The sequence below is a fragment of the Halictus rubicundus genome, chromosome 11 (genome assembly GCF_050948215.1).
Source record: "Halictus rubicundus isolate RS-2024b chromosome 11, iyHalRubi1_principal, whole genome shotgun sequence".
Lineage (NCBI taxonomy): Eukaryota > Metazoa > Arthropoda > Insecta > Hymenoptera > Halictidae > Halictus > Halictus rubicundus.
Genome location: NC_135159.1, coordinates 11714140 through 11735942, shown reverse-complemented (window position 1 = coordinate 11735942; position 21803 = coordinate 11714140). Strand labels below are relative to the sequence as shown.

The window sequence follows — 21803 nt, the reverse complement described above, 5'->3', positions numbered from 1 at the left end:
TATTGCGGGAGGTATGAGGGGAGAGACGGAGACACGAGGTACCGCTGCGCAGCGGAGGTGCGCGCTGGACGAAAGAGACGTTGGTGGGGGAAGCAGGCAGCTCAGGGGCCCCTACCGTGCCCACCACTGACCTATGTCGACCGTTCCCCCCAAAGCCTAAGCGTAAGAGTGGGGTCTCGTAGATCCCCCTGCGCCTCACTGTCAAAGTCATTGCCATATTCTGATGGAGGCATAGTAGAGGTGTGCGAGAACCTGAAATGGGTCAAGAATTTAATCCGGGATCGTAATGCGTCGAGATTAATTGAGAATAATTGAAAGGCAATCGAACACTAATTTAATAACTATGTTGGACGTGTTACATCCTTCTGCAAGATGGTTATGTCGTGTACAATTTTGCGGATGGTGATATTAAATTGTTGCGTTGTCTTTTGCGCTCTCTCGCCACGCCGTGCCGCTTCGAATTCGCCGTAGTTTCTTCAAAGATAAAAAAACACAACAAATTTCTTAAGCAATACTGAACCAAGAATTGTTAACGAAGGCGATATACCTCCTGGCGAGCGAGGTTTCACCGGCAATGGCAAAGCTGGTTTAGGATTCTGGTGGATGTCTATCACAGAAGACGACTTTTTATGCACCACCATGTCCCTCGGGGTTTTGTCACGCTTCGCCACCTTAATTTAGAAGAATGTTTTTATTAATTAATGATTGACAGTGGCCAGCACGTCCATCTAGAGAAGATTTGTGATCACCACAAGATGTGTCCCCCCGAAACAGAATAAGTTTAACAGAGTAAGTTTTAATATATATCTTACAACGAACTACGGTTTGGGAAATAATTGTGATACGATCAATTGATGTGAATTTTGTTTACCTGGCGCGTGGTCTTCGTGGGGAGCAGTTTGGGAACTGTATTGAGCTCCTTCTTTTTATGGACATTTGGGTGCAGCCAGGTGTCTCGAACAGGCGTGCGTCTTTCGGGTTTGTTATCCGCTGGAAGAACGATCTCATTACGCTAAATGACTAAGGATAAAAACAGCTGAGATCTTTAGTTACCTGGGTTCTGGTCACTGTCGGAGCTAGCCTGTTTGCTCGTGTCTATCGTCTGTCGTCTCCGACTAGCTCGCCTCATTTCCATCGTTCTGCGACGGTTCTGCAACCTGATCTTCCGTGGATCAGTTACGGCAGCGGTGCCCACCGCTGGCCCCATATCTAGCGACGCCCAAACGGCCCTTCGATACTCCCAATAGCGTTTCTTGTACATCCAGTATTTCAATGGGTAGTTGTAGATCAGGTCGGGCTCTTTTGCGAAGCATGGACTACAACCCTATGGGGAACGTACGTTTCATTTTGGAGTGTAAGAAGAAACTTCTCAGGACAATGTGACACGGCATCAGCGGGTTAGTTTTGTCAATTTTGTCAGTTTTGTCAAAAACGAGATTTCAAGGTCATCGGTATTTTTTCAAAAATATTATAGTTTTAATTTGAGATTCTAGTAGAGCGTAAAATGACGAGTCCAACGATGTACGTAACTGTACTGTTTCGACTTCTCAATCCCGAGATATTTGTGTCTGAAAGGTAAGTTATTCAAAGCTTTCAGACATAAATATCTCGAGATTGAGCCATCGAAATAGTATAATCATACATATCATTGGATTCGTCTTTTTATGTTCTACAAGAATACGGAGTCAAAACTATAATGTTCCGTTCGAAAAAATACCGATGACCTTGGAATACAGTTAACAAATGACCTTGAGAAAAGAACAGTAAGTAAGACAGAGTGTTGAGGTGATCTCATTTAGCTGTTACACCATTTATGAGGAAATATTTATGTTTGTAGACAATAGAACAGTATGAAGAATACATACTTTATCGTTTTTGGCTCCTGCACGTGTCATTTCGTCGATCTTCGCCCTGTGTTTTTCCATCAGCAGTAACATTGTCTCGGACAGAATGTTGAAATATTTTATTTGCACTATAACGTTCTCCGAGGTCATCAGTTGCGGTAGCTCTGTGCACAAAGCCTCCACGATACACGATATAAAATTCTAAAATATTGTCGATCAATCAAAAATCAAATTGGAGTAAAATTCTCTAATGCTTTCAATGAATTTGGAAAACGCAATTATTTCCACGCTGTACGCACTTCGAAATCTTGTATCGCCAACCCCATGTCTTTGTGGATCATCGCGATGTAGCCGAGAAGATAGTCCCTCTGGGCAGGCTTGATATTATAATTGATAAACAATGCGGACACGATGTCGCAAATGGTGGTGAACTTTTTTTTAACTTTGGCCTCGCGCACAAACTCCGGTATTGCCTCGTCTTCGAAGTATTTTGCGTATTGGGGGTAATTTTTAAAAAGTCTACAAGTTCACACGATTATTTTATAGTTATTATTAACGCGACCATACTGCTCGGTGGTTAATGAGACGGGGAAATAATTACGTCGTACACATCGCAAACCCGTAGTACGCACTATCCTTTTCCACAGTTTTCCAAATCGCTTTTATTATCTCGGCGTCTTTGCCCTCGATTGGGGGAATCTCCTGGCGCCTTTTCTTCTTTATTGTTCTAAACAATGTCTTTAGGTTTCCCATATTTTTTGTGCAAAATATTTTGACATATTGGCACAATAATTGAAAATCGTTTCTCTCATTGTACATCATAGAAATAAATATATGTCATTTATTTTCTACACATAATATTTACATATAAACATAGTGTGTTAATACTATATTCTTGACTTTTTTGCAATACATTTATTATACAAGTTTCTCGCTTAAAAGTATGTTTCTATGCAGAAACTTTACATAATGTATCAGCATATTGAAATTCGGAACTGTTCTCGTACTCGCACATGTCCAAAGCAATTATGCAGCTCTCGCGCACAACTCTTTTACTGTCATCTAAATATTTATTTAAAATACTGAAACAATCTGGAGTTGCTATGGAGCCTAATGCTTCTGCACACTCATGCCGAACCATCTCATTCTCGTTCTCGTCTTCTAGGGAAGCTTGCAAGTAAGGTACAGTGATTTCTTTCTGCAGTTGTCCGAGAACAAAGGCTATCTCGTGTCTGAACAGAGCGCTACCAGCTTTTAAACCTATAAATAGAACATACGATGTAGTATATTATAATAAAAAATATTACAACGAGAAACAGATATTTTTACCATCACTGAGAGCTAGAATGCTTTCAGGTGTACAAATATTCCTCAATGAAAACATAGCTTGGTATCTTTCAAATAAGGGAACATTCTCATTTAAAAGAATATTTTTTAATTTCTGGACATCAGAAATATCTGTTGGCGGAGCTGGATCCACCGACATGTAAGGACTCTTATTAGAATTTGTTGGGGCATCGTTTGACTTCGACCATTGCAATAGGTGCAGTGCCAACTGACAAGTTTCTGCAACTTCTGGTACGCTGTCCTTGCTATACTCCTCCAAAACTGGAATTACGCTAATGTCTCCAATTGCGCCTAAAGCTTCCCCTGTAATAATAATATTAAAATATTTCGTTGTTTTATAGATTGAAGATTGAAAAATGAAAATCAAATTTAAATTTACCTGCTTCGTGACGAACCATTGGTTCTTGGGTAACGTCTTTTAATACTTCTACGAGAATTGGTATAGCTAGTGCATCTTGCATTTGGCCTAGGCAATATGCTAGTTCGTGTTTTAATAAGGCAGAGTCATCTTTAAAACAATTGTGAATTTGTTCGATAGCCTCGGAACCTCCGACATTTTTTAATGTAAATAGTGCGCGGAATCTTTCTTTCAGCGGTCGATTTTTGTCGTTTAAAACACGACCTATCGCTGCAATTTGATTATCATTCACTTGCAACATTTCTCTCTTAATTTTTTATTAAAGATATTAACTTTAAATAGGATGTTTAGTAATATTCATTAACAATTTGATGACACCATATTATCGATATGTACATAAACACCGTATCGCATGCTTATTTAAACTGATTTTAACCTAAAAAATGTAAGGTTAAGTCATAAAGTATAGAGATCAAAAGTTGTGTTCTATCAGAGAGGATAATATTACAGACGAAGTATAGGATCTTACACCTCGTTTGTGATAATATCCTCTCTGGTTCTATCTTTTTTATCTTTTTCCATAGTTATAAAGTAATTAAAGTAATAATTGAGGACACTCTGAATTAATGATTGAAAATAATGAAAACGGTTGAAAATTAGCGAAGTTAATAATTAATACAATTTCAAACAAGCGCGCGCAATTTCTGTTGATTTTTTTCTCTACTTTGTTCACAGTTGACAACACTGACAGTGAACTTCGTTCACTATCAGCTTGAACATTATAAACATAAATCTGAGAAGTTAATAATATTTAATATTCAATTTTTATACTTGCAAATTGTACATTATGGCGCACAGTAGACTGGAAAGGATTGGAACCATCTTCTCAAGGTATTGTTTATATTTAATTTACTAATTACTGTAAATTTAGTAGAGGTTAGGTTGTAATTCTATAATTATCATAGCTTTTTAGTATAAAGAATATTTTTTATTGCTATTCGATCCGAAATGAAAGAAAAACAATTTATATCGAATTATACGAAATTTAATTTTTGTGTAAATTAATAAACCACCAATGTAATACACTATCTTATTAATGTAAGTGTACACGAAAGGCCATGTAATATTATTGTACACAAATTCTAGAATATCATCACTGATTAATACTGGATCCATAACAGAGAATAATATACCGATATGGTACGAAATATACAAAAATTTCCCTCCAAAGTATGAGCCAACATTTAATAGACCTGTGTCTGAAAAGCCGTTAAGAAATATCTTTTACGAGGAAGATGTTACGAGAGCGTAAGCCTAACAATACATTCACGCAAATAATAAACAAACATATTTGTAAGCATTATTATTTTGTAGGAAATTTCATAAAAGTATAACATTTTTACCGTCGATAGATTTTAAAACCGCAGGAACTACTGAAACTCAATTATTCCTAGATAAATATTCCTTCTACTTAAAGGTAATTTTCAATGAAATATATTAATGTAATATATTACATTTAATGTACTGATTAATTACAGGATGGATTCTCAGAGTCAGAGGCATTTGATCAAGCATTGTCGAAGTATACATCACGTTTTTCGAGTGAAATAGAGAAGTTAAAAAAGACCCAAAACACAGAATCCCAGCATTTGAGCGACAGTAAAGTTGAAACTGAGACTTAGAAAATTATATTATTACTAAAGAGATTAATATAATATATTATCGTTACCTAATACATTATCTATATTACATTGACCTTTCATTGCATATTAAATCTTAAGCAACAGTCTAGAAAATGTTAGCACATTTATTTAAATATATAGTAGATACTACTTATATTACTATACTAGGATGGTACACTATGCTAAAGTGAAGTTATAATACTTATCTTATCTATATAATATTTATCTCACCTCTATAATATTTATCTTTATAATACTCATCTTATCTCAAAAAGCTTATCTTTAAGTATCATAACCTTTAAAAGCACATTCCAGATTCACGTGTGAGATTGTTACCTGCCGTAACAGTGATTTTAGTAACCCTGTTTACGATTCCATAAAAAAGGAATCATTTGTTTTCTAGTAGAAAATGTCCGCGAGACAACTATTTTCGTTGGTGTTTATTAGGAAAGGAACAGAGATTTTGTTGGGTCAGAAAAAAAGAGGATTTGGAAAAGATTTGTGGAATGGCTATGGTGGGAAGGTTGAATCTGGAGAGACGATTGTTCAGGGAGCCGTTCGGTAAATTGTTTTGAACAATTTCTGCAACTTTAACTGAAATTTTTCGGTATATACTTACCCCTTGTTTCATTCATAAAACAAATTAAAAACATTATATTCAACAACAATTTATTCATTAGTATCACATTAACAATAAATTTCAACAAAATGCCTTTTTAGATTTATACAACAATAATTTACGAAAATTATATTCAAGCTTTAAATTAGGTTCTTAATAATTTTGTAATCATTCATTGTCTAGGTTTTTGTTTGAAATTTTTAATTACAATTAAGCTTGTATACATGAGTGTTTAAACCTATTAATCAATTAATTATCGCTTAAATTTATTGCAAAATTTGAGTTGTAAAACATTTTATAGTTGTAACGTGCAGGTACAGGTTTAAAGAATAAAATAAGTTACTACATAAGCATGAATCAAAATTGTTCCATTTAGTAATAAGAATAATAATAAAGTAGCGATAGTAATCATATAAATTCACCTTTCCTAATTTGCAGCGAATTGAAAGAAGAATCTGGTTTGACTGTACCGGATTTGAAAAAGATTGGTATTTTAGAATTTGAGTTTGAAGGAGTTGAGACTCTGTTGGAAGTCCATGTTTTCGAGACGTTCAAGTATGATGGAGAAGCAACAGAAACTGAAGGTATTTAACTCCTACATTGACATTTTAATGAAATCAAATTTTACATTGCTCGTTTATTCTTTACGTTATTCCTTGTTAGTAATTAATTACAGTGTGTAAAACCAGTTTATCTTAAAAATTAAATTTCTCAGCAATCGAGTCATCTACAAAATGTAAAACTGGCTTGACACAGTGTAATCACACTGAATAAAAGAAAACGTTCGTAACAAAATAAAATCCTAACACCTAGTCTCTTACTAAACGAATTGTTCGCTTACTTAGATTTCTAGTAAATATATCCTAATTATAGATAGATATTTTTTTTTGTTCAGAAATGCGACCGAAGTGGTACAATATAAAAGATATTCCATTTAAACAAATGTGGCCGGATGATGAATATTGGTTTCCTTATATGTTACGAGGAGAATTGTTCAAGGGATACTTTCTCTATCGAGGTCAAGACCTAATTCTTAAACATAAACTTGATGCTATGGAAGAGCTACCCAGTGAATAATATCCTTTAATTATATTTCTCAACATTCACGCACAATAAAAAGAAATGCACTTTCACGTCTTTCTGCATTAAAATTCGATAGACTAACGAATTTGTTTATACAAAATTCCATTTAGATCGATTTTGTATTAAAAAGATTTTGATGTATTCACTTTACAAATATTTTACAGACTCCCTACACTAGTTGTACATTTAATTCGTACGTTAAGCTACCTTAAACATATAAAAGCTTTACCAACACATCAGAGATCATTGAATAAATGTTTCAAATATACTGCGAGGCTAATAAATTAATTTGCTATTCGTCGTTACCTTGCCAACCTAAATATTTACAAAAACTGTATCTTATCGTATCACAAACGATAAAAATATCCTGCTTAAGCTACCTCCGATTTCTAAATGATAATTTGCAAAAAATATTTCGGTCAAGCACCATATAGCTCGGACAGATACAAATTTTCAGGTTTTAGTGCGAGAGATCTTAGATTACAGACTAAAGTATGGTGGCGAGCATATAAATAGGGAATTGTGAAGTCGTCGATTTACTTTCATGTTAAAATGCAAATTTTAATTTGAGTCGATTTTTCAAAAATACTACGTTAAACTGCATTTATTAAGCTTTCTAAATCGTATGATGTTCATTAATTTTGATATGCCAAAAATGATGAGTATTCGTAAAGAATAAATATTAGAATTTTACCACGAACTTTTAGTATTTTATTGGTCCACCTTTATTTTAATTACTTCGGCACATCTGTATGCCATGGAATCCATTAATCACATATCTAATGATATTTTCTTCCACGCTTTTCGGTTACATCACATAATTTATTTAGACTGGATGGTTTTTCCTTCTTTCACTTCTTTTTCCACATCGTTCCACAATGAGACACAGCTTTACCCACATATGCTGTGGGCTGCTTCCCTATTTAAATGCTAGTGGAAAACACTCATCAGTTTTGTATATTTGGATGCATGCATGAAATTGTATATCAAAACGAATAAAAATTATACGATTTAGAAAGCTTAATAAAAGCAGTTTAACGTACTATCTCTAAAAAATCGTTTCAAATTCAAGTTTGTACTATTACATCCAAATAAATCGACGACTCCACGTTTCCCTATCTATATGCTCGCCACCATATGCCATGGACGTATAGACTTGTGAGTTAGTTGTATCACTGTTGCTCTTTGCACCTTTATGCAGCCGACCAGTGTTCAGATCTCCATAATAAAGCGTACATGCTGTGTCTGAGGTCTTCTGCGTCTAACGAGTCAATCGGATAGTCGGTGTACCTTGAAATCAGACTTCTGTAACCCTGACCAACAGTGGCCAGTACCAATTTCTTTTCATCTGACGATTTGAAAGAAATGATTTGGCAGACCTTGCCTTCAAAAGGTCTGAAAACAGTGATTGGTCTCAGAGAATTGCATTCTGCTACCACGATGCAGCCCCAAGTTGTACCAATGTACAACTGGTTCCGACAAGTTTCGAACGTTGTCACTTGACACTTCTCTGTGGATAGATTCTCCTCTATAGAGATCGACTTGAGACTCTCCGAGCAAGGTACCAGCTTCGACATGTCCAGCTTATTTATTATCTGCCTGGTGTCCAGGTCCCACTGATAAACAATGCATCCAGGATACGTGTATGATAGTATACAGTTTTCAGCGCTCAGTAAATATGTAGCAAACAGATTCTTAGTAGCTGCCTCTCCTGTGACATGAAAAACTTGCAACGTATCTATCAGACTATTGTCTTTCATTATGTAGATGGAAATTTTGCCAAAGCTCTGCCCAACCCATAATTCAAGTATTCGTTTTTTTCTGTAAACAGCTGCCAGAGAATATGTCTTAATATTGTCTTGCGTCTCGGTTACAATCTCCATCTTCTTCATCTGCGTGAAGGAGTTGGTCAACAGAAATATCCTACCGCTGTGTAGCGCCACTACGAACTGCTTGATCTGCTCCAAATAGATTAAACCGATCACTTTCGACTCCCTGCTGTGATCAGGTTCTAGATTATAGCTAGCAACGCAACCAAAGTTACTGCCCAGGTAGACGTGCACTTGGCCTGCGTTGTCCCCGATCCAGATGTACCCATCCACGCCACACATTGCGTAAGGTATCACAGGAGTCTCGATCCTAACATGTTGTAACCAGCCCTTCTGTGTTCCCAGTAACATGTCGACTTCGCCATTATTATGTCCAAACCAGATTTCGTCTCCGTTTATGTTTTCCTCGATAGTTCGATTTGTCATAGTGATAGCCGTTACTTGAGTCCTTTCAGTAAGCATTATGACGTCTATTAAGTGCGTAAATTCCGGTGCAGAAGCAATCGAGACTATCTGACTGGCCGTGGGTCTGTCTTTAGGATTCTGTGCCCAGCATATCACCATTAAATCCAGAGCGTAGCAGGGATGGAATGTCTCTCTGTAAGTTAACGGTGGCCTCCCACCCTCTAAAATGCACTCTTTGACCGCCTCGTGACCTTCGAACGGTTGCCTTAGGGTGATCAATTCGTACACGAACATTCCAAACGAGAAAGAGTCAACTTTCTCGGTGTACTCTTCCTCGCCGTTGTACTTGATGATTTCCGGTGCCATGAATCCTTCGGTTCCACCAAACCCTTTAGCACCCGTCGGCAACGTTAGCCTGGAGATGCCATAATCCGCTACTTTAACGTGAACCGGATGCTCGGGATGATCCTGAAATGGCAAAGGCATCTGCCAGACCAAAACATTCTCCGATTTCAAGTCTCTATAAATCACGTGTTGCTGATGCAGGTACTCCACGGCCTTCGCAACTTGCAATATTATAGTTTGCAAGGTGTACGGATCTAATTTAGCACCTGAACGCCTGTAGTTCCTCAGTACATTGTCCAATGCGCCCTCCGGTGCTAGATCTAGCACTAAAGCTAGAGGACTGACCACTATGCCAATCAGAGGAACAATGTTAGGGTGTCGAAGTGTTAATAGAATATTCAATTCCTGTCTAGCGGTGCAGTAAGCCTTGCAAGCGTACTGCAGAGGGTCTCTGTCCCACTTGCTTTGCGCGGCTTTGTAAGCCAGCACCGCGGACTGTTTCGAATTCGGGCCTGGTGGAACTGGCTGTAGCATCTTGATGGCAACATCAGTCTTCTGGTAGGATCCTGGCAAGCGACAGACCCCCTTGAAAACGAATCCGAACGCCCCGCGACCCAACAGCTTCCCTAATTTGATATCCTCCGACTTGATTAGATGTTTCAACCCTAGATCCATGAAAATAATGTCCGGAGCCACATGAGACAGGGGTATGTCGGAGTGTTTAGGACAACTGATGGGCTTGTTACTATATGCGGACAGTATGCACTCCTCCACCATCCAGGAATAAGCCAAAATACCCTCGAAATGAGAGTTTTGCTTCGAAATATCAGGATGACCTTCCAGAGAGGGCATCCTGCTGGATGTTAGACTATCGTAGCCCACTCCACTGTCTCCGTCAGACTTATAACTGTCCTGGCTCTGTCTTTCCTTGTTTACATAATATTTTTGGATGTCCTCTGCCAGCCGATCGTTGTCGCTAATGTCGCTTTCATTCTCTCCATTGTTCAACAAGCATCTAGGGCAAGGTATCAGCCGCGTGACTAACAATTTGCCTTCGGAAGTGTGCACGAAACGTGTTCCCAGCGTGGGGTACCAGTCCTCTAGTAAAATATCAATATGGTCGACAATCAACGCTAATAGTTGGGGCATACTTTCTGGACGAGGCTCTACGACGATCGCTCGATAACCCATAGGCTCCTCGTCGGCTGAATCAGACATTATCGGTTGCTTGATCACTAGAGTATCGACCGGGAACCAAATCTCTAAAATCGCCGAATTTTTCAAGTCCACCGTACACCAAATCCCATCCTGCTTCAACTTAAACTTAAACTGTCTATAGTCGTACGGAACGTTTTTCAAGTTGTAATTGACTTCCTTGAGCCGTAACAGAGTAATGTTAGCGTACCTCAGCTCAATCCCTGTTTGCCAGAGCACCCATTCAGCCTGAGTGTCCAGTAAACTTATAAAAATATTATCATCCACGAAATCTTTGAACGGTGCCAAAAAAGACATCACTATCTCAACTATAGCGTCGTCAGCTAATATCCTGGTTATGAGTCGTGACCAAAAGCCACTCGGAAAGTAGGACATAAGAAGCAGTCTTGTCACAGAACAATCTGGCTGTGACCTTGACGTCAGTACGCATTCCGTGCTCTGTTTATCAGCAGAGTTTTGGAAGCTAATTATGGGAGATGTTATCTTTTTCGTTCTCACGTGCCAACCTCTTGTCTTCACAGGGATTTTGATCACCTGGTTGTTTCTCAAAATGTCCTCCTCGGTTGGCAGCAAAGAGGGAATCAGCAATGTACGATAATCCCAAGTTAGAGCCACTTCGAATTTATTTAATAGACTCACAATGTAGCCTTGTGTGTCTATCGAGGATATCGTAGAGGATTTAAAGACATGTTGTATGTCATCCAGCTTCATAATCCCGGATCTAGAGAACGGGTTGATCTCGCGAATGGTCACTACGTGCGCCAACATGTCGCAGAGCCACTGAGGGTCCAGGAAATACAAATCCTTCAGTGTAGCATCATCGTAGTGCAGGATAATGCCATTCTCGTGCAGGAACAGCGTAGCCTGGTGTAATTCCGCAGGGTCTCTGAAGGACCGATGGAGTTTCTGCAATTCGTTGTTTACTGCGGTGTAGTATTGGTCCGCTTTCAGCACTGGATCCCCTCCAGACAGTTTCCTGTCGTGAGCCAGTTGAATCACGACGTCCTCCAAGGCAAGGTAACTGGAGGGAACCTTCTGTTCCAGCAGAAGTTCCTTGCTGCCTGGAGATCTCAGGCTAAAGACAACGTCATAGATTAGGTTGCACAACATCTTGATGTTGTGTCTGGTCTTGCAGCTCACTTCTATGGTCTCCATGACCTTCGGTAGGCCGCACTTTTCAGCATCGACCACGTTTATGAACTTGTCGCGAATGTACTGCTGCAACGCTTCGCTGTGCTCGTTGGATATATCGTAGTGGGTGCCAATGATGATCACTGGGGAGTTCGGAGCCCTGCTCTGAATGTTTACTAGCCACTGGAAGATCTCTGACACGCCCTTGAAGCCATCTATGATCCTCCAGACAACCAGATACAAGCTACGCTTGGATAGGAAGTACTGGTGAGTCGCGTAATACTCCTTTTGCCCCCCAAAGTCCCAGGTTCTGAAGTAAACTGGCCCATGAGACGACTGACCTCTGACTTTCTTCTCATAGATCCAGTCCCCGATGTCGACACCGACTGTGGATATTATAGTACCTCTGGCAGTCTTCGCGTTGATGTTTTTATTGCCCATCCTCTTCGCCCAATGCTCGGAGGCTTTCTTCTTATTTGGAACCTCGCCCTCCTGCCTCAGCTGTTCTAATAAACTCGTTTTGCCGATTCCCTGAATCCCTACGATCATCAGCTTCATTCGAGCGTAGGGTTTAGCGTCCTCCAAGATCGACTTCAAGTATCCAATAACGTCCATCGTTTTGTACTTCTTCGACTCGATCATAGTCTTCAGAGGCTCCTGCAGCCGACAACCTTGCGTGTTCAGGTTCCACAAACGAGAGAGCAATCCCATTTGCGGAGGCAACTCCATAATATCAGGATTTCCGCTTATGTTCAACACGGAAAGATTATTCAGCTCGTAAATGTTCTGAGGTATTTCTTTCAGTTTGTTATTGCTGACGTCCAACATGCTGACGTTAGGGAACAGCAAATACAACTTCGAGCCAGAGTAGGTCATCTTCATGTCTTTCTCGACATTTTCCTCGTCCAAAGCTGGCATCTCTCCGTCGTCGATCGAAGTCAATTGAATTCTGCTGAGATGATTGTTAGCTAATATCAGTGTTCGCAGATTCTCCAGTCGAAGATGGCGCCTGTGAGTGCAGACTGACATCAGAACCACGTCTCTCAGAGACGTTGCTGTCTGTCTATTGCTACCTGGGACTATCGGAGACTGGACATTGGTAGTGGGACAGTAGCAGGCAGTGTTAGCCTGCTCCATTACATCGGCACTGTCCACCTGCGGCAAGCTGGGCCACCTAGAGATCTGATTGTTGGACAAGTCCAATTGTTTCAGGCTCGCAGGGTAGGATGTTATGTGGCTCATGGATCTTAAAGAATTATAAGCCATGTTCAGTCTGACTAAATTAACAGCCAGACAAGGTAACGCCACTGGGATGCTGTTAAACAAGTTATGTGCTAGGTTCAAAGATGTTAGAACAGACCTAGCTCCGTTTTCATTGTCATCCGTGATCTTTTCCGAAACTTGGACCGACTTGGTCCACACATGCGGACGATTCATCTCGATGATACGAGCGTTTGCTATTTTGGTGAAGGACTCGAACTCCAGAGAGTCTTCTCGGGACATGCCTAATTGCGACGCTATGCTCGGACTGTGATTTAAAGCGTCGTCTCGCTGAGATTTGCGTAGAATGTTTTGAGACACCTGACTGGGCAGGTCTTTGAGTAGATTGAAGGACGCATTCAGCTCTTTGAGCTTCGGTGCTCGCCATAGATTGTCCGGGAGACACTGTAGTTTATTGTTCGAAACGTCCATTACTTCGAGGACTGGTAGACTCATGATAAACTCGGGCAGTTGCTCTAATCTGTTGTCCTGAAGGTATATCTCCTCCAGAACAGGACACAATTTGTCCTTCTGGCTTTTTGGATCAGCAGTCAGGCTGTCTATCTTGTTCTGAGCCATGTTCAGGTACCGTAGGCTCTGTAGGTAAAATAAAGTAGAAGGTACAGAAGTTATAGAATTACGGGAAATATCTATCCTTGTAATAGCGTAGAGGACCAAGTCGTTATTCTTCGCGTTCAGTTTCTTGTTAACGTGCAGCACAGCGTCGACCAGCCACTGAGACCTAATTTGCGAGAGATGACACTGTTGATTGTGCCAGTTTATCATTGTCGGTATGTTCGGAAACAGTGTCGAGTATGTGACATTCCCGAAAGAAGGCAACGCTGAGAAATGGGAGGTCTGAGTGCACTCGGTCATTGCTTTTTTATTAATTTTGTACTCGGAGTCCGGATAAGCCTTTATTGACAGAAGTTTCGCTGTTAACGGCTCGTCCCGGTTTTGTGCGGCGATTTTTATAGCTTTGCACGTGTTGTCGACAGCACCATGCTTCAGTAAAAGATCGGCTATCTTTATGTCTTGCTGCAGACAAGCTATGATTAAAGCACTGGAGAAGTTGCTCTCTGCATCACTCTGATCGTAAGGAACTTTTAACGGTAGATTAGGATCAGCACCTGCCATTAGCAAAGCAGCTACTACGTCTGTGTGCTTGCCTTTCACAGCTGCGTGCAAAGCAGTCTCGTTACCATTATTACAATATAAATCGAAATTCAAGGGACACATCATGTTATCGTCTTTCTTATCGAACGCTTTGCTCCTGAAATTCAAGCTGGACATTAACCTCTGAATCCCACTGGAAATCTTTCTTTTCGACATTGGCAGCGGTTGGGTCACTCCCATATCCTCCTCCTTAATTTTCCTCGCTTTCACTTTGTAATTCAGCAACAGTTCCACGATCTTAATATTTCCAAGCATGCTGGATATGTAAAGAACATTCTGCCCCGTCACATCTTGAGTGTTTATGTCAAACGGCATATCGTACTCGAACTCCCCTGACGAGTCTTTGTAGCATTGGTACATGTGTTGCGGGTATTCGAATTTTAATAGTAAATCGATAACTAAGTAGTGACCGTTTATAGCCGCTGCATGAATTGGCAGCCATTTTTCCACCGTCAAAGACTGTATCTGCTTAGGAAAATGTCTGAGAAGAAGATCCACGATCTCCACCTTGCCATTATAACAGGCAATGTACAATGGACAGTACTTGGTCACAGAGTGCGTTCTGCAATCTGCGCCATTGTCCAAAAGTAGCCGCACTATGTCTCTGTGACCCATTTCACAGGCTGTGAACAACAATGTGTTCGCACCATTGGGTGCCATGTTAACAATATATTCGACATCGGACACAAGACCCTGGATAATGTTCCTAGCTGCCACTGTATCTCCCTGGATGCAAGTCGCGCGCAGAGAAGCATGTGTTGCCAGCTTGGCCAACTCATACTTCTCTGCCGCAGAGATTAGTAGATTCTTGCAAGCCTCCTGTTTGTTTTTCTCGACTATGTCTATCGGTTTCTCACCGTTATTGTCTGTGATCATCAAGTCTGCGTTGAATTCCAGTAGCTTTTCGATGTTGGAACTGTGACCATGTTCTGCACAGATGTGCAGCGGTGTTCGGTAGTGGCCTCTGGGCCCACAGGGGATGTTCGGATTAGCACCGGCTGATAATAGGACGTCCAAGCATCTCGAGGTTTCTGTGATTGCTGCAGCATGCAATGGTGTCCTGCCCCATGAGTCCTGGCTGTTTATGTATTGCGCGTGTTCACCTCTTAGAAGGTCTTCTAACAGTTCTGCGTTGTCCCATAAAGCGGCTTGGTGCAGCAGACGGCCAGGGAAATCTTCATCGATTGGGGTATAGTCTTCCATGACGGAATCTGGAATGATTTTGCCATAGAAACACCAGCTCACCATAAAAATATAACATAACAGCAATGTTAAATTAAATACAAGTATGCTAATACTTACAAACTTATCTATAAATTTTTATTATTTCCAATTGCATATGTGCTTAGCTGGTGCATTCTTCTTTTATGGTATTTTGCACAGCTTTTTGCTCGAGATCAGTCAAAATTAAATGTTTCATTGTAGATTTTATAGTTATTTGCGAATTTAAATATTTCCACTAAATCTAAAGTGGAAATTGAGTATTTAAAATTGTTTATAAACATTTGAGAAATGTTAATTGTCACATTTTCGATCTATATAGTTTCTATTTTATTTCGAGTTACGTATTGTTTTGGCAATAATAAAAATATCATCAGTTTTTTATTGTTGATATTGCCATATTTGGTACGCTAAATTAAATCTACACATACGAAATTTTTTGTATACCTATAAACGTGAAGATAAATGATTGTTGTGGAAATCATGATTTGTTTTGCAACTCACTTTAGTCATCAAACATCCTTCATACTTTTTTTTTCTGTTTTTCTTACATTGACAGGATAATGGTCACTGTCAGTTGATATTGTTAACGTGAAACGTGAGAACAACACTAAACTCACTCGGTGATCGCCATTTTGTCAGACCTCTTTATCGACTGTACACACCTTTAAATGCAGTCCCACGCATCAGTGACATCGAATCGATTAAAATAAATAGTATCTGACATTACATAACATCGTCATTAGACTGCAGATTTTTATGCAAATTCTCTTTTTCGTTCATTAAACAAAAAATAAAATAACGGAAAATTTTCTTGCGTTGACTGGAAGAAAATAAAATAAAAATCCTATTAATCTTCATTCATATACGTAATCCCTCGCATTTCCAAATTTTAAACTGTTTTCCCTTGCATTTTTTAAGTGGACAAGGATCCACAACTTAATCATTGATCTGATCTATTCATTGATTTTATTGTATTATAATTTTGTTTTTCTTACTGATAACAGAAGTTTTCGGTTAATTTTTCTTATACTTTTTCGTGAATAATAATTACTGGTTTGATTGATTTGTACAACAGATATGTCGTAATTTAAAAGATTGCGCAAGTAGTCAATAGATAATATAAAATATACGAAATATAAGGGAATAAATATATGGAAAATATAAATTATAAAATACAGAAAATATAAAACATAAATCATAGAAGATATGAAATATCTGTAATGTATAGGTCGGCTCAGATAAACTCTTGCACTGGATATAGAAAAGTGGTATTCTTTTAATTAGAAAATTAGAAAATTTTTACACAATACACAGTAATGAACATTTTACTGGCAGCCTTCGAGGCTCAATGCTCTCGCCAAATTTCTAGCAACAGCCAGCCTAAAAATTTCAATTTCTACTTGAAACTTAGGGTCATCACCATGAGCTTCAACGCAACGTAATAATTCGTAACAATCGTTGGAGGATATGATCACATCTTGAGCTTCCAATAATGGGATAGCATCGGACAAAAGAATCGACCAGAAGCTAAAATGAAAATTTTTTTACCGATATCTTCTTAATCAATTTCAATCCTATTTTAATCTATATTTGACTTACTATTTTGGAGTTAGATTTGAGACTAAAAGGGACACCAATAAACTTGCTGCTTCTTTGAACTCTCCAATGTTATACATTTGATGAAATTCGCAATATTTTCCTATAAGAGAAATGCTATTACAATAGTTGTCGCTTTATTTTAAAATTAACATAACTTTCCAGAAAATATTCTAAAATTTATTTTAGTACCTAAAAATGTAAGCCTATCACTGGCCATCATACAGAACCCTAAATTCTCTAGAAGATCACGACACTCGAGTTTGCCAGTGTCTGCATATTGTTTTAAAAATTGATCAGCTATGTAAGTTACAAAACCACTGTCCTGTCCCTTTAATGCCCATGCAAGCGCATTTCCAAGTCTGCCGTGTTTTATGCACTTTATTCCCTGGATTTTGCATATGCTAGTCACTGAAAAAAAATTCTTAAATAATTACTACATTGTAAGAATATTAAATTATCTAAAACTACCAACCAATATGGTCCATTCTATTATCGCGAGCTATATCCATAATTTTATTTATTCTTGCTTCCGATCCCATCGGTAACGATTGTATCAACAGTTCGAGTCTTGCTAAACCTTCCATAGGACAGTGCATTAAATAACTTGCACCACATTGCCAAAGAGAATGATGTTCCATTAATGCATTGCCATATTCTAGTATTAGAGACTCATGAAGCTGGCTTGTGACCCTTAAACAGACAAAATTATTTTCTATTAATTTAATAGAATATTGTAGTTTTTTTTTTTGTGGTTTTCAAAGAAAGAAGAAGAGACAAATTTTGCCTCAAAGAGATTGACGTGATAAAGTCGTCAGAGTTTAAAAGGAAAGTGATCATTAAATCACTTACTCGATTTGATCTTTGTCTAAAACTTTAAGTCTGCCACAAGTGTATAGTAAATCCACTAAATGAGTTGCAAACCATCCATTATCTCCCATATACTGTATTTCCTTAATAACTTGATGCAGATCGCTTTCCATCAAAGCTCGTATAGCATTATCGGATGGTCTATTAGCCTGCCATCTTTTGACAATACTGTTCGCATGATGTGAAAGCTCAGGCTGTTTGCAACATGGAGATGAATAAAACAATTTGGCTGCTAACAGTTCGTACCAAGCATCCGTATAAGATGTTAATTGCCACAGAACTTCCTGGTCTCCTGAAATTAACTAAATTGAATTTTTTTAAAGAATCTAAAATGATTAAATATCAGGTCATTGTGTTTATATATGACAATATTATGAATACCTTCATAATCATTTCTAAATCCTGATCAACGATGAAATCTTTACTACTCAAATGCGAGCCTAAATCTAACTGCCAGTGCTTCCAACGCATATTGAACTCGTTTACTGAATAACCACCATATACGTTGTACACTGGCATTGTTTTAAGTATATTGTCGGCAATAATGAAGGCAGGATCGTCTGCTTTACTGTGCAATGCTAGAAGAGCTCGCACTGATTCCAATTTCCCTTGTAACGTGCAACGAATCAGTGTCTCCCAGTAGTTAGCATGTTCCAAGTCTGCACCAATTGTCTTTAAAGTCAGTATTTTATTTGCCATACGTTCTGTAGATGGAAAGTGAAATTTGATCCATTCTAACAATTGTGGTAGGACTACGTCTCCTAAATTTAAAAAGGGCAATGAATTGTAATCAATATAATTAATGTACAAATCTATTAAATGGAACAAAAATCTTTACCTGGTACAATATCTATATATAAAATTTCTGTTAAGTGCCAGACACATTCAATCTGATAAAATATTGTAAGAAAATTCTCCAGCGATTCTTTCTTGTCTGACAGTGATTTTCCACATATATCTTGTAAGCTTTCTATACATGCTCTTAAGATAGATCTATATTGTTTGCTATGTTTCAAAAGCTCTGGCCTAACATCATCGCAAGACAATTTAATTTTTCGAATGGATAAAAAGACACCATTACTTTCATTTACTAGTTTGCGCAATTGTGGAGAAAATAAAATTACTTCTGGCTTTAAAATGTGTACAGTTGGACTGTATTTAGCGAAGTCTTTGTTTTGCAAGTTTTTGGTGTTGTATATGCTGACTTTGTTGCTGTTTACCCAGTTTGCTGACAGTCGTTCGTTTTTATGGACATTTGGAATGTCCTGAAAATGAAAAAATTACTATAAATGAATTTCTGTGGTTAATAGCCTCGTCAAATTAATCTTTGAACAAATATAAGCCGTGTATAAAGGTATAATTCAATTTCTGTAGATTACGTATCCTTTTACAAAATTTCAATGATAAACCAGACATTAAAAAGGAGTTCATTTAAGTAGTATTATCTGTTTGTATTTCTAAACATTTTTCATTCAACAAACAAAAAAGTTTTCACGGCATCAAAATAACAGTGATGAGGTTAAGTATTATAGGTTATGTATGATTTCAAAACATGCAGTTAAAAAAAATTATAGTACTTACGATAGTCGGAGGATTTTCGACTTCGCCCATAATTGTTAGTTAAAACCTTCAATTCGAAGTATTTGTTAATTTTGGTTAATTACATGAATTTTACATTCGTGGTCAATTTTCTCTGCACTTTTCCCACAAATTAAATGTACAGTAGCGGCTATCGATACTGACACGTTCGATTACGATTGTATCGTTACGCGACCCCAAAAACGTCATGGTGTCCCGTGATGGCGCCATTTTTCCTTTATTATTAATTATTACAGATTTCAGGGCTTGGTGAGGATCCCTTGAACCATCTACGTAAATATACTTCTTACGTTCTTATATATATAAGGATATCCTCTCTGATACCGTCAATAGAACCGTCAATTAGAAATTATCCTTGACTAGTAACTATCTAGTTACATTTAAATTGTATTTTATGACTGTAATTCTTATTTCAGTCACAGAGGTCTCTTGAGACTACTCTGCGTCTCACTTCAGAGTAGTGGCCGGCAGTCGTTTGACAGCACAAGTAATTATAATCGTTCATTAAAATCCGAAAATATCCTAACATATATTATACATCTACACATTCTACATTTATCTGACTTATTATCCATATTTTTACAACTGTTCTATAAAATATTATACTAATATTTTTTATTTTTTAGCAACTGCCAATATGGGGCGCCGACCAGCCAGATGGTATGTAATAAAATATCTAATTTACAAATTTTATTAAAAAATTAGTGAAACATGATAGATTAAAATATTTTCTAATTTTTTTTATGGTTTAATGCATTGTGTAAAACTTCAATACATTTACTATATGATAAACGGTAGATTAGGTTAGAAATGGTGTGAAATGTTTATTCTTTTTATTATAGTTATCGATACTGTAAAAACAAGCCGTATCCAAAGTCAAGATTCTGTCGTGGTGTGCCTGACCCAAAGATTCGTATCTTTGATCTTGGAAAAAAGAAGGCCTCTGTGGAAGATTTTCCATTATGTGTACATTTAGTGTCCGATGAGTATGAACAACTTAGTTCAGAAGCACTTGAAGCAGGACGTATCTGTGCGAACAAATACATGGTCAAAAATGCTGGAAAAGATCAGTTCCATATTCGGATGAGACTCCATCCATTCCATGTTATTCGCATCAACAAAATGTTGTCATGTGCTGGAGCTGATAGGTATGTATATGATGTGAAATCCATTGAAGTATATAATTTTCCTTATCATTGAATAAAAAATATTTGCTTGGCTTGTATTGCAACTAATTTTGATGGAATTGTCTCTTTTATTTACAAGGCTCCAAACTGGAATGAGAGGAGCTTTTGGAAAACCACAAGGTACAGTAGCCAGAGTACATATTGGACAACCTATAATGAGTGTACGCTCATCGGATCGTCATAAGGCTGCTGTTATCGAAGCACTACGTCGTGCCAAATTTAAGTTCCCCGGACGTCAGAAAATTTATGTCTCAAAGAAGTGGGGATTTACAAAATACGATCGTGCCGAATATGAAGAACTTAAAGTAGCTGGTCGTCTTGCTCCAGATGGTTGCAACGTCAAGTATTTGCCTGAGCATGGTCCTTTGGATGAGTGGAAGAAATTCAGAAAATTACTTGCTGTTGCGTAAAGAACAAATAAACTTTTGGAATTGAATTTCATTAAAGAAACTATACATAAACATTTATGTGGTGTTAGTTTTGTTCTATGCTTAACACCTTTATGATGGATGACACCTTTATGATGTTCCTGAAAGGTCCTGTACGTCGAAACTGAGTACATAAAAAGAGACAGAAACATTATTTATAACTTTCTTTATCTTGAGACTCGTACATACGTAACACCCTTTGTTGTGACCTATTCGGTGCAAAAATAATGTAATTGTACATCGTACATCACAGTCAAATATGAATTTAATATTATAGCGACTTGATTTTTTATCAACATCGTCATCGCTGTAATGTTTTAAATTGTACTGAAGCGAAGATATACTGATTACGAACAAGTCTCGACTTGTATGTGTCGATATAAGTATCGATATTGATGTGTTCGATTACGACTATATGTATCGATGTAGGTATCGATACTGATGTGTTCGATTACAATTGATAATTGTATTCGATAGGTATAATCGATATTCGATATATCGCAATTCGAATTGAATTCAAAATTTCGATACTTTGGAATATTTATTAATATCAGAGAGGAAATGAGAGTGATCACGCCCGGGATTTTAGTGTCCCCGGTATAGTG

At 37.9% G+C, this 21803-nt stretch overlaps 7 protein-coding genes across 10 annotated transcripts; 3 read left to right on the top strand and 4 right to left on the bottom strand.

Annotated features, from left to right (window-relative positions):
* Positions 1–756: 756 nt before the first annotated feature.
* On the bottom strand, positions 757–2597 carry LOC143359174 (uncharacterized). The gene is made up of 4 exons (XM_076796922.1): positions 2446–2597; positions 2144–2363; positions 1866–2045; positions 757–1324 (listed from the first exon to the last, which is right to left on the bottom strand). The coding sequence occupies exons 1-4, from the start codon at positions 2595–2597 to the stop codon at positions 1046–1048; spliced, it is 831 nt and encodes a 276-aa protein (XP_076653037.1). The 3' UTR covers positions 757–1045.
* A 70-nt stretch (positions 2598–2667) lies between these two features.
* Positions 2668–3994, bottom strand: Nero (deoxyhypusine hydroxylase nero). Its single transcript, XM_076796702.1, has 3 exons — positions 3571–3994; positions 3174–3494; positions 2668–3104 (listed from the first exon to the last, which is right to left on the bottom strand). The coding sequence occupies exons 1-3, from the start codon at positions 3848–3850 to the stop codon at positions 2794–2796; spliced, it is 912 nt and encodes a 303-aa protein (XP_076652817.1). The 5' UTR covers positions 3851–3994; the 3' UTR covers positions 2668–2793.
* A 273-nt stretch (positions 3995–4267) lies between these two features.
* On the top strand, positions 4268–5324 carry Mrps23 (mitochondrial ribosomal protein S23). The gene is made up of 4 exons (XM_076796716.1): positions 4268–4440; positions 4696–4857; positions 4924–5026; positions 5088–5324. Exons 1-4 carry the CDS (start codon positions 4397–4399, stop codon positions 5229–5231), a joined length of 453 nt encoding a protein of 150 aa, XP_076652831.1. The 5' UTR covers positions 4268–4396; the 3' UTR covers positions 5232–5324.
* A 172-nt stretch (positions 5325–5496) lies between these two features.
* LOC143359059 (oxidized purine nucleoside triphosphate hydrolase) lies at positions 5497–7201 on the top strand. Its single transcript, XM_076796715.1, has 3 exons — positions 5497–5792; positions 6289–6434; positions 6746–7201. The coding sequence occupies exons 1-3, from the start codon at positions 5641–5643 to the stop codon at positions 6925–6927; spliced, it is 480 nt and encodes a 159-aa protein (XP_076652830.1). The 5' UTR covers positions 5497–5640; the 3' UTR covers positions 6928–7201.
* Positions 7202–7829: 628 nt separating this feature from the next.
* On the bottom strand, positions 7830–16585 carry Lrrk (Leucine-rich repeat kinase). 3 transcript variants are annotated; one of them, XM_076796659.1, is made up of 3 exons: positions 15963–16585; positions 15597–15759; positions 7830–15505 (listed from the first exon to the last, which is right to left on the bottom strand). In XM_076796659.1, exon 3 carries the CDS (start codon positions 15495–15497, stop codon positions 8127–8129), a length of 7371 nt encoding a protein of 2456 aa, XP_076652774.1. In that variant the 5' UTR covers positions 15498–15505; positions 15597–15759; positions 15963–16585; the 3' UTR covers positions 7830–8126. The 3 variants fall into 3 exon arrangements, with proteins under 3 accessions (XP_076652774.1, XP_076652771.1, XP_076652773.1); XM_076796656.1 differs by having other exon boundaries at positions 15597–15962; positions 16020–16585; XM_076796658.1 differs by having other exon boundaries at positions 15597–15936; positions 16020–16585.
* Positions 16586–16774: 189 nt separating this feature from the next.
* Positions 16775–19800, bottom strand: Nup75 (nuclear pore complex protein Nup75). Its single transcript, XM_076795689.1, has 8 exons — positions 19566–19800; positions 18823–19249; positions 18366–18745; positions 17967–18286; positions 17590–17807; positions 17307–17525; positions 17118–17217; positions 16775–17045 (listed from the first exon to the last, which is right to left on the bottom strand). The coding sequence occupies exons 1-8, from the start codon at positions 19593–19595 to the stop codon at positions 16844–16846; spliced, it is 1896 nt and encodes a 631-aa protein (XP_076651804.1). The 5' UTR covers positions 19596–19800; the 3' UTR covers positions 16775–16843.
* Positions 19801–19999: 199 nt separating this feature from the next.
* On the top strand, positions 20000–21237 carry LOC143358518 (large ribosomal subunit protein uL16). Of its 2 annotated transcripts, none has more exons than XM_076795688.1 (4): positions 20000–20070; positions 20210–20243; positions 20426–20731; positions 20850–21237. In XM_076795688.1, exons 2-4 carry the CDS (start codon positions 20221–20223, stop codon positions 21178–21180), a joined length of 660 nt encoding a protein of 219 aa, XP_076651803.1. In that variant the 5' UTR covers positions 20000–20070; positions 20210–20220; the 3' UTR covers positions 21181–21237. The 2 variants fall into 2 exon arrangements, with proteins under 2 accessions (XP_076651803.1, XP_076651802.1); XM_076795687.1 differs by having other exon boundaries at positions 20000–20078.
* The last annotated feature ends 566 nt before the right edge of the window (positions 21238–21803 follow it).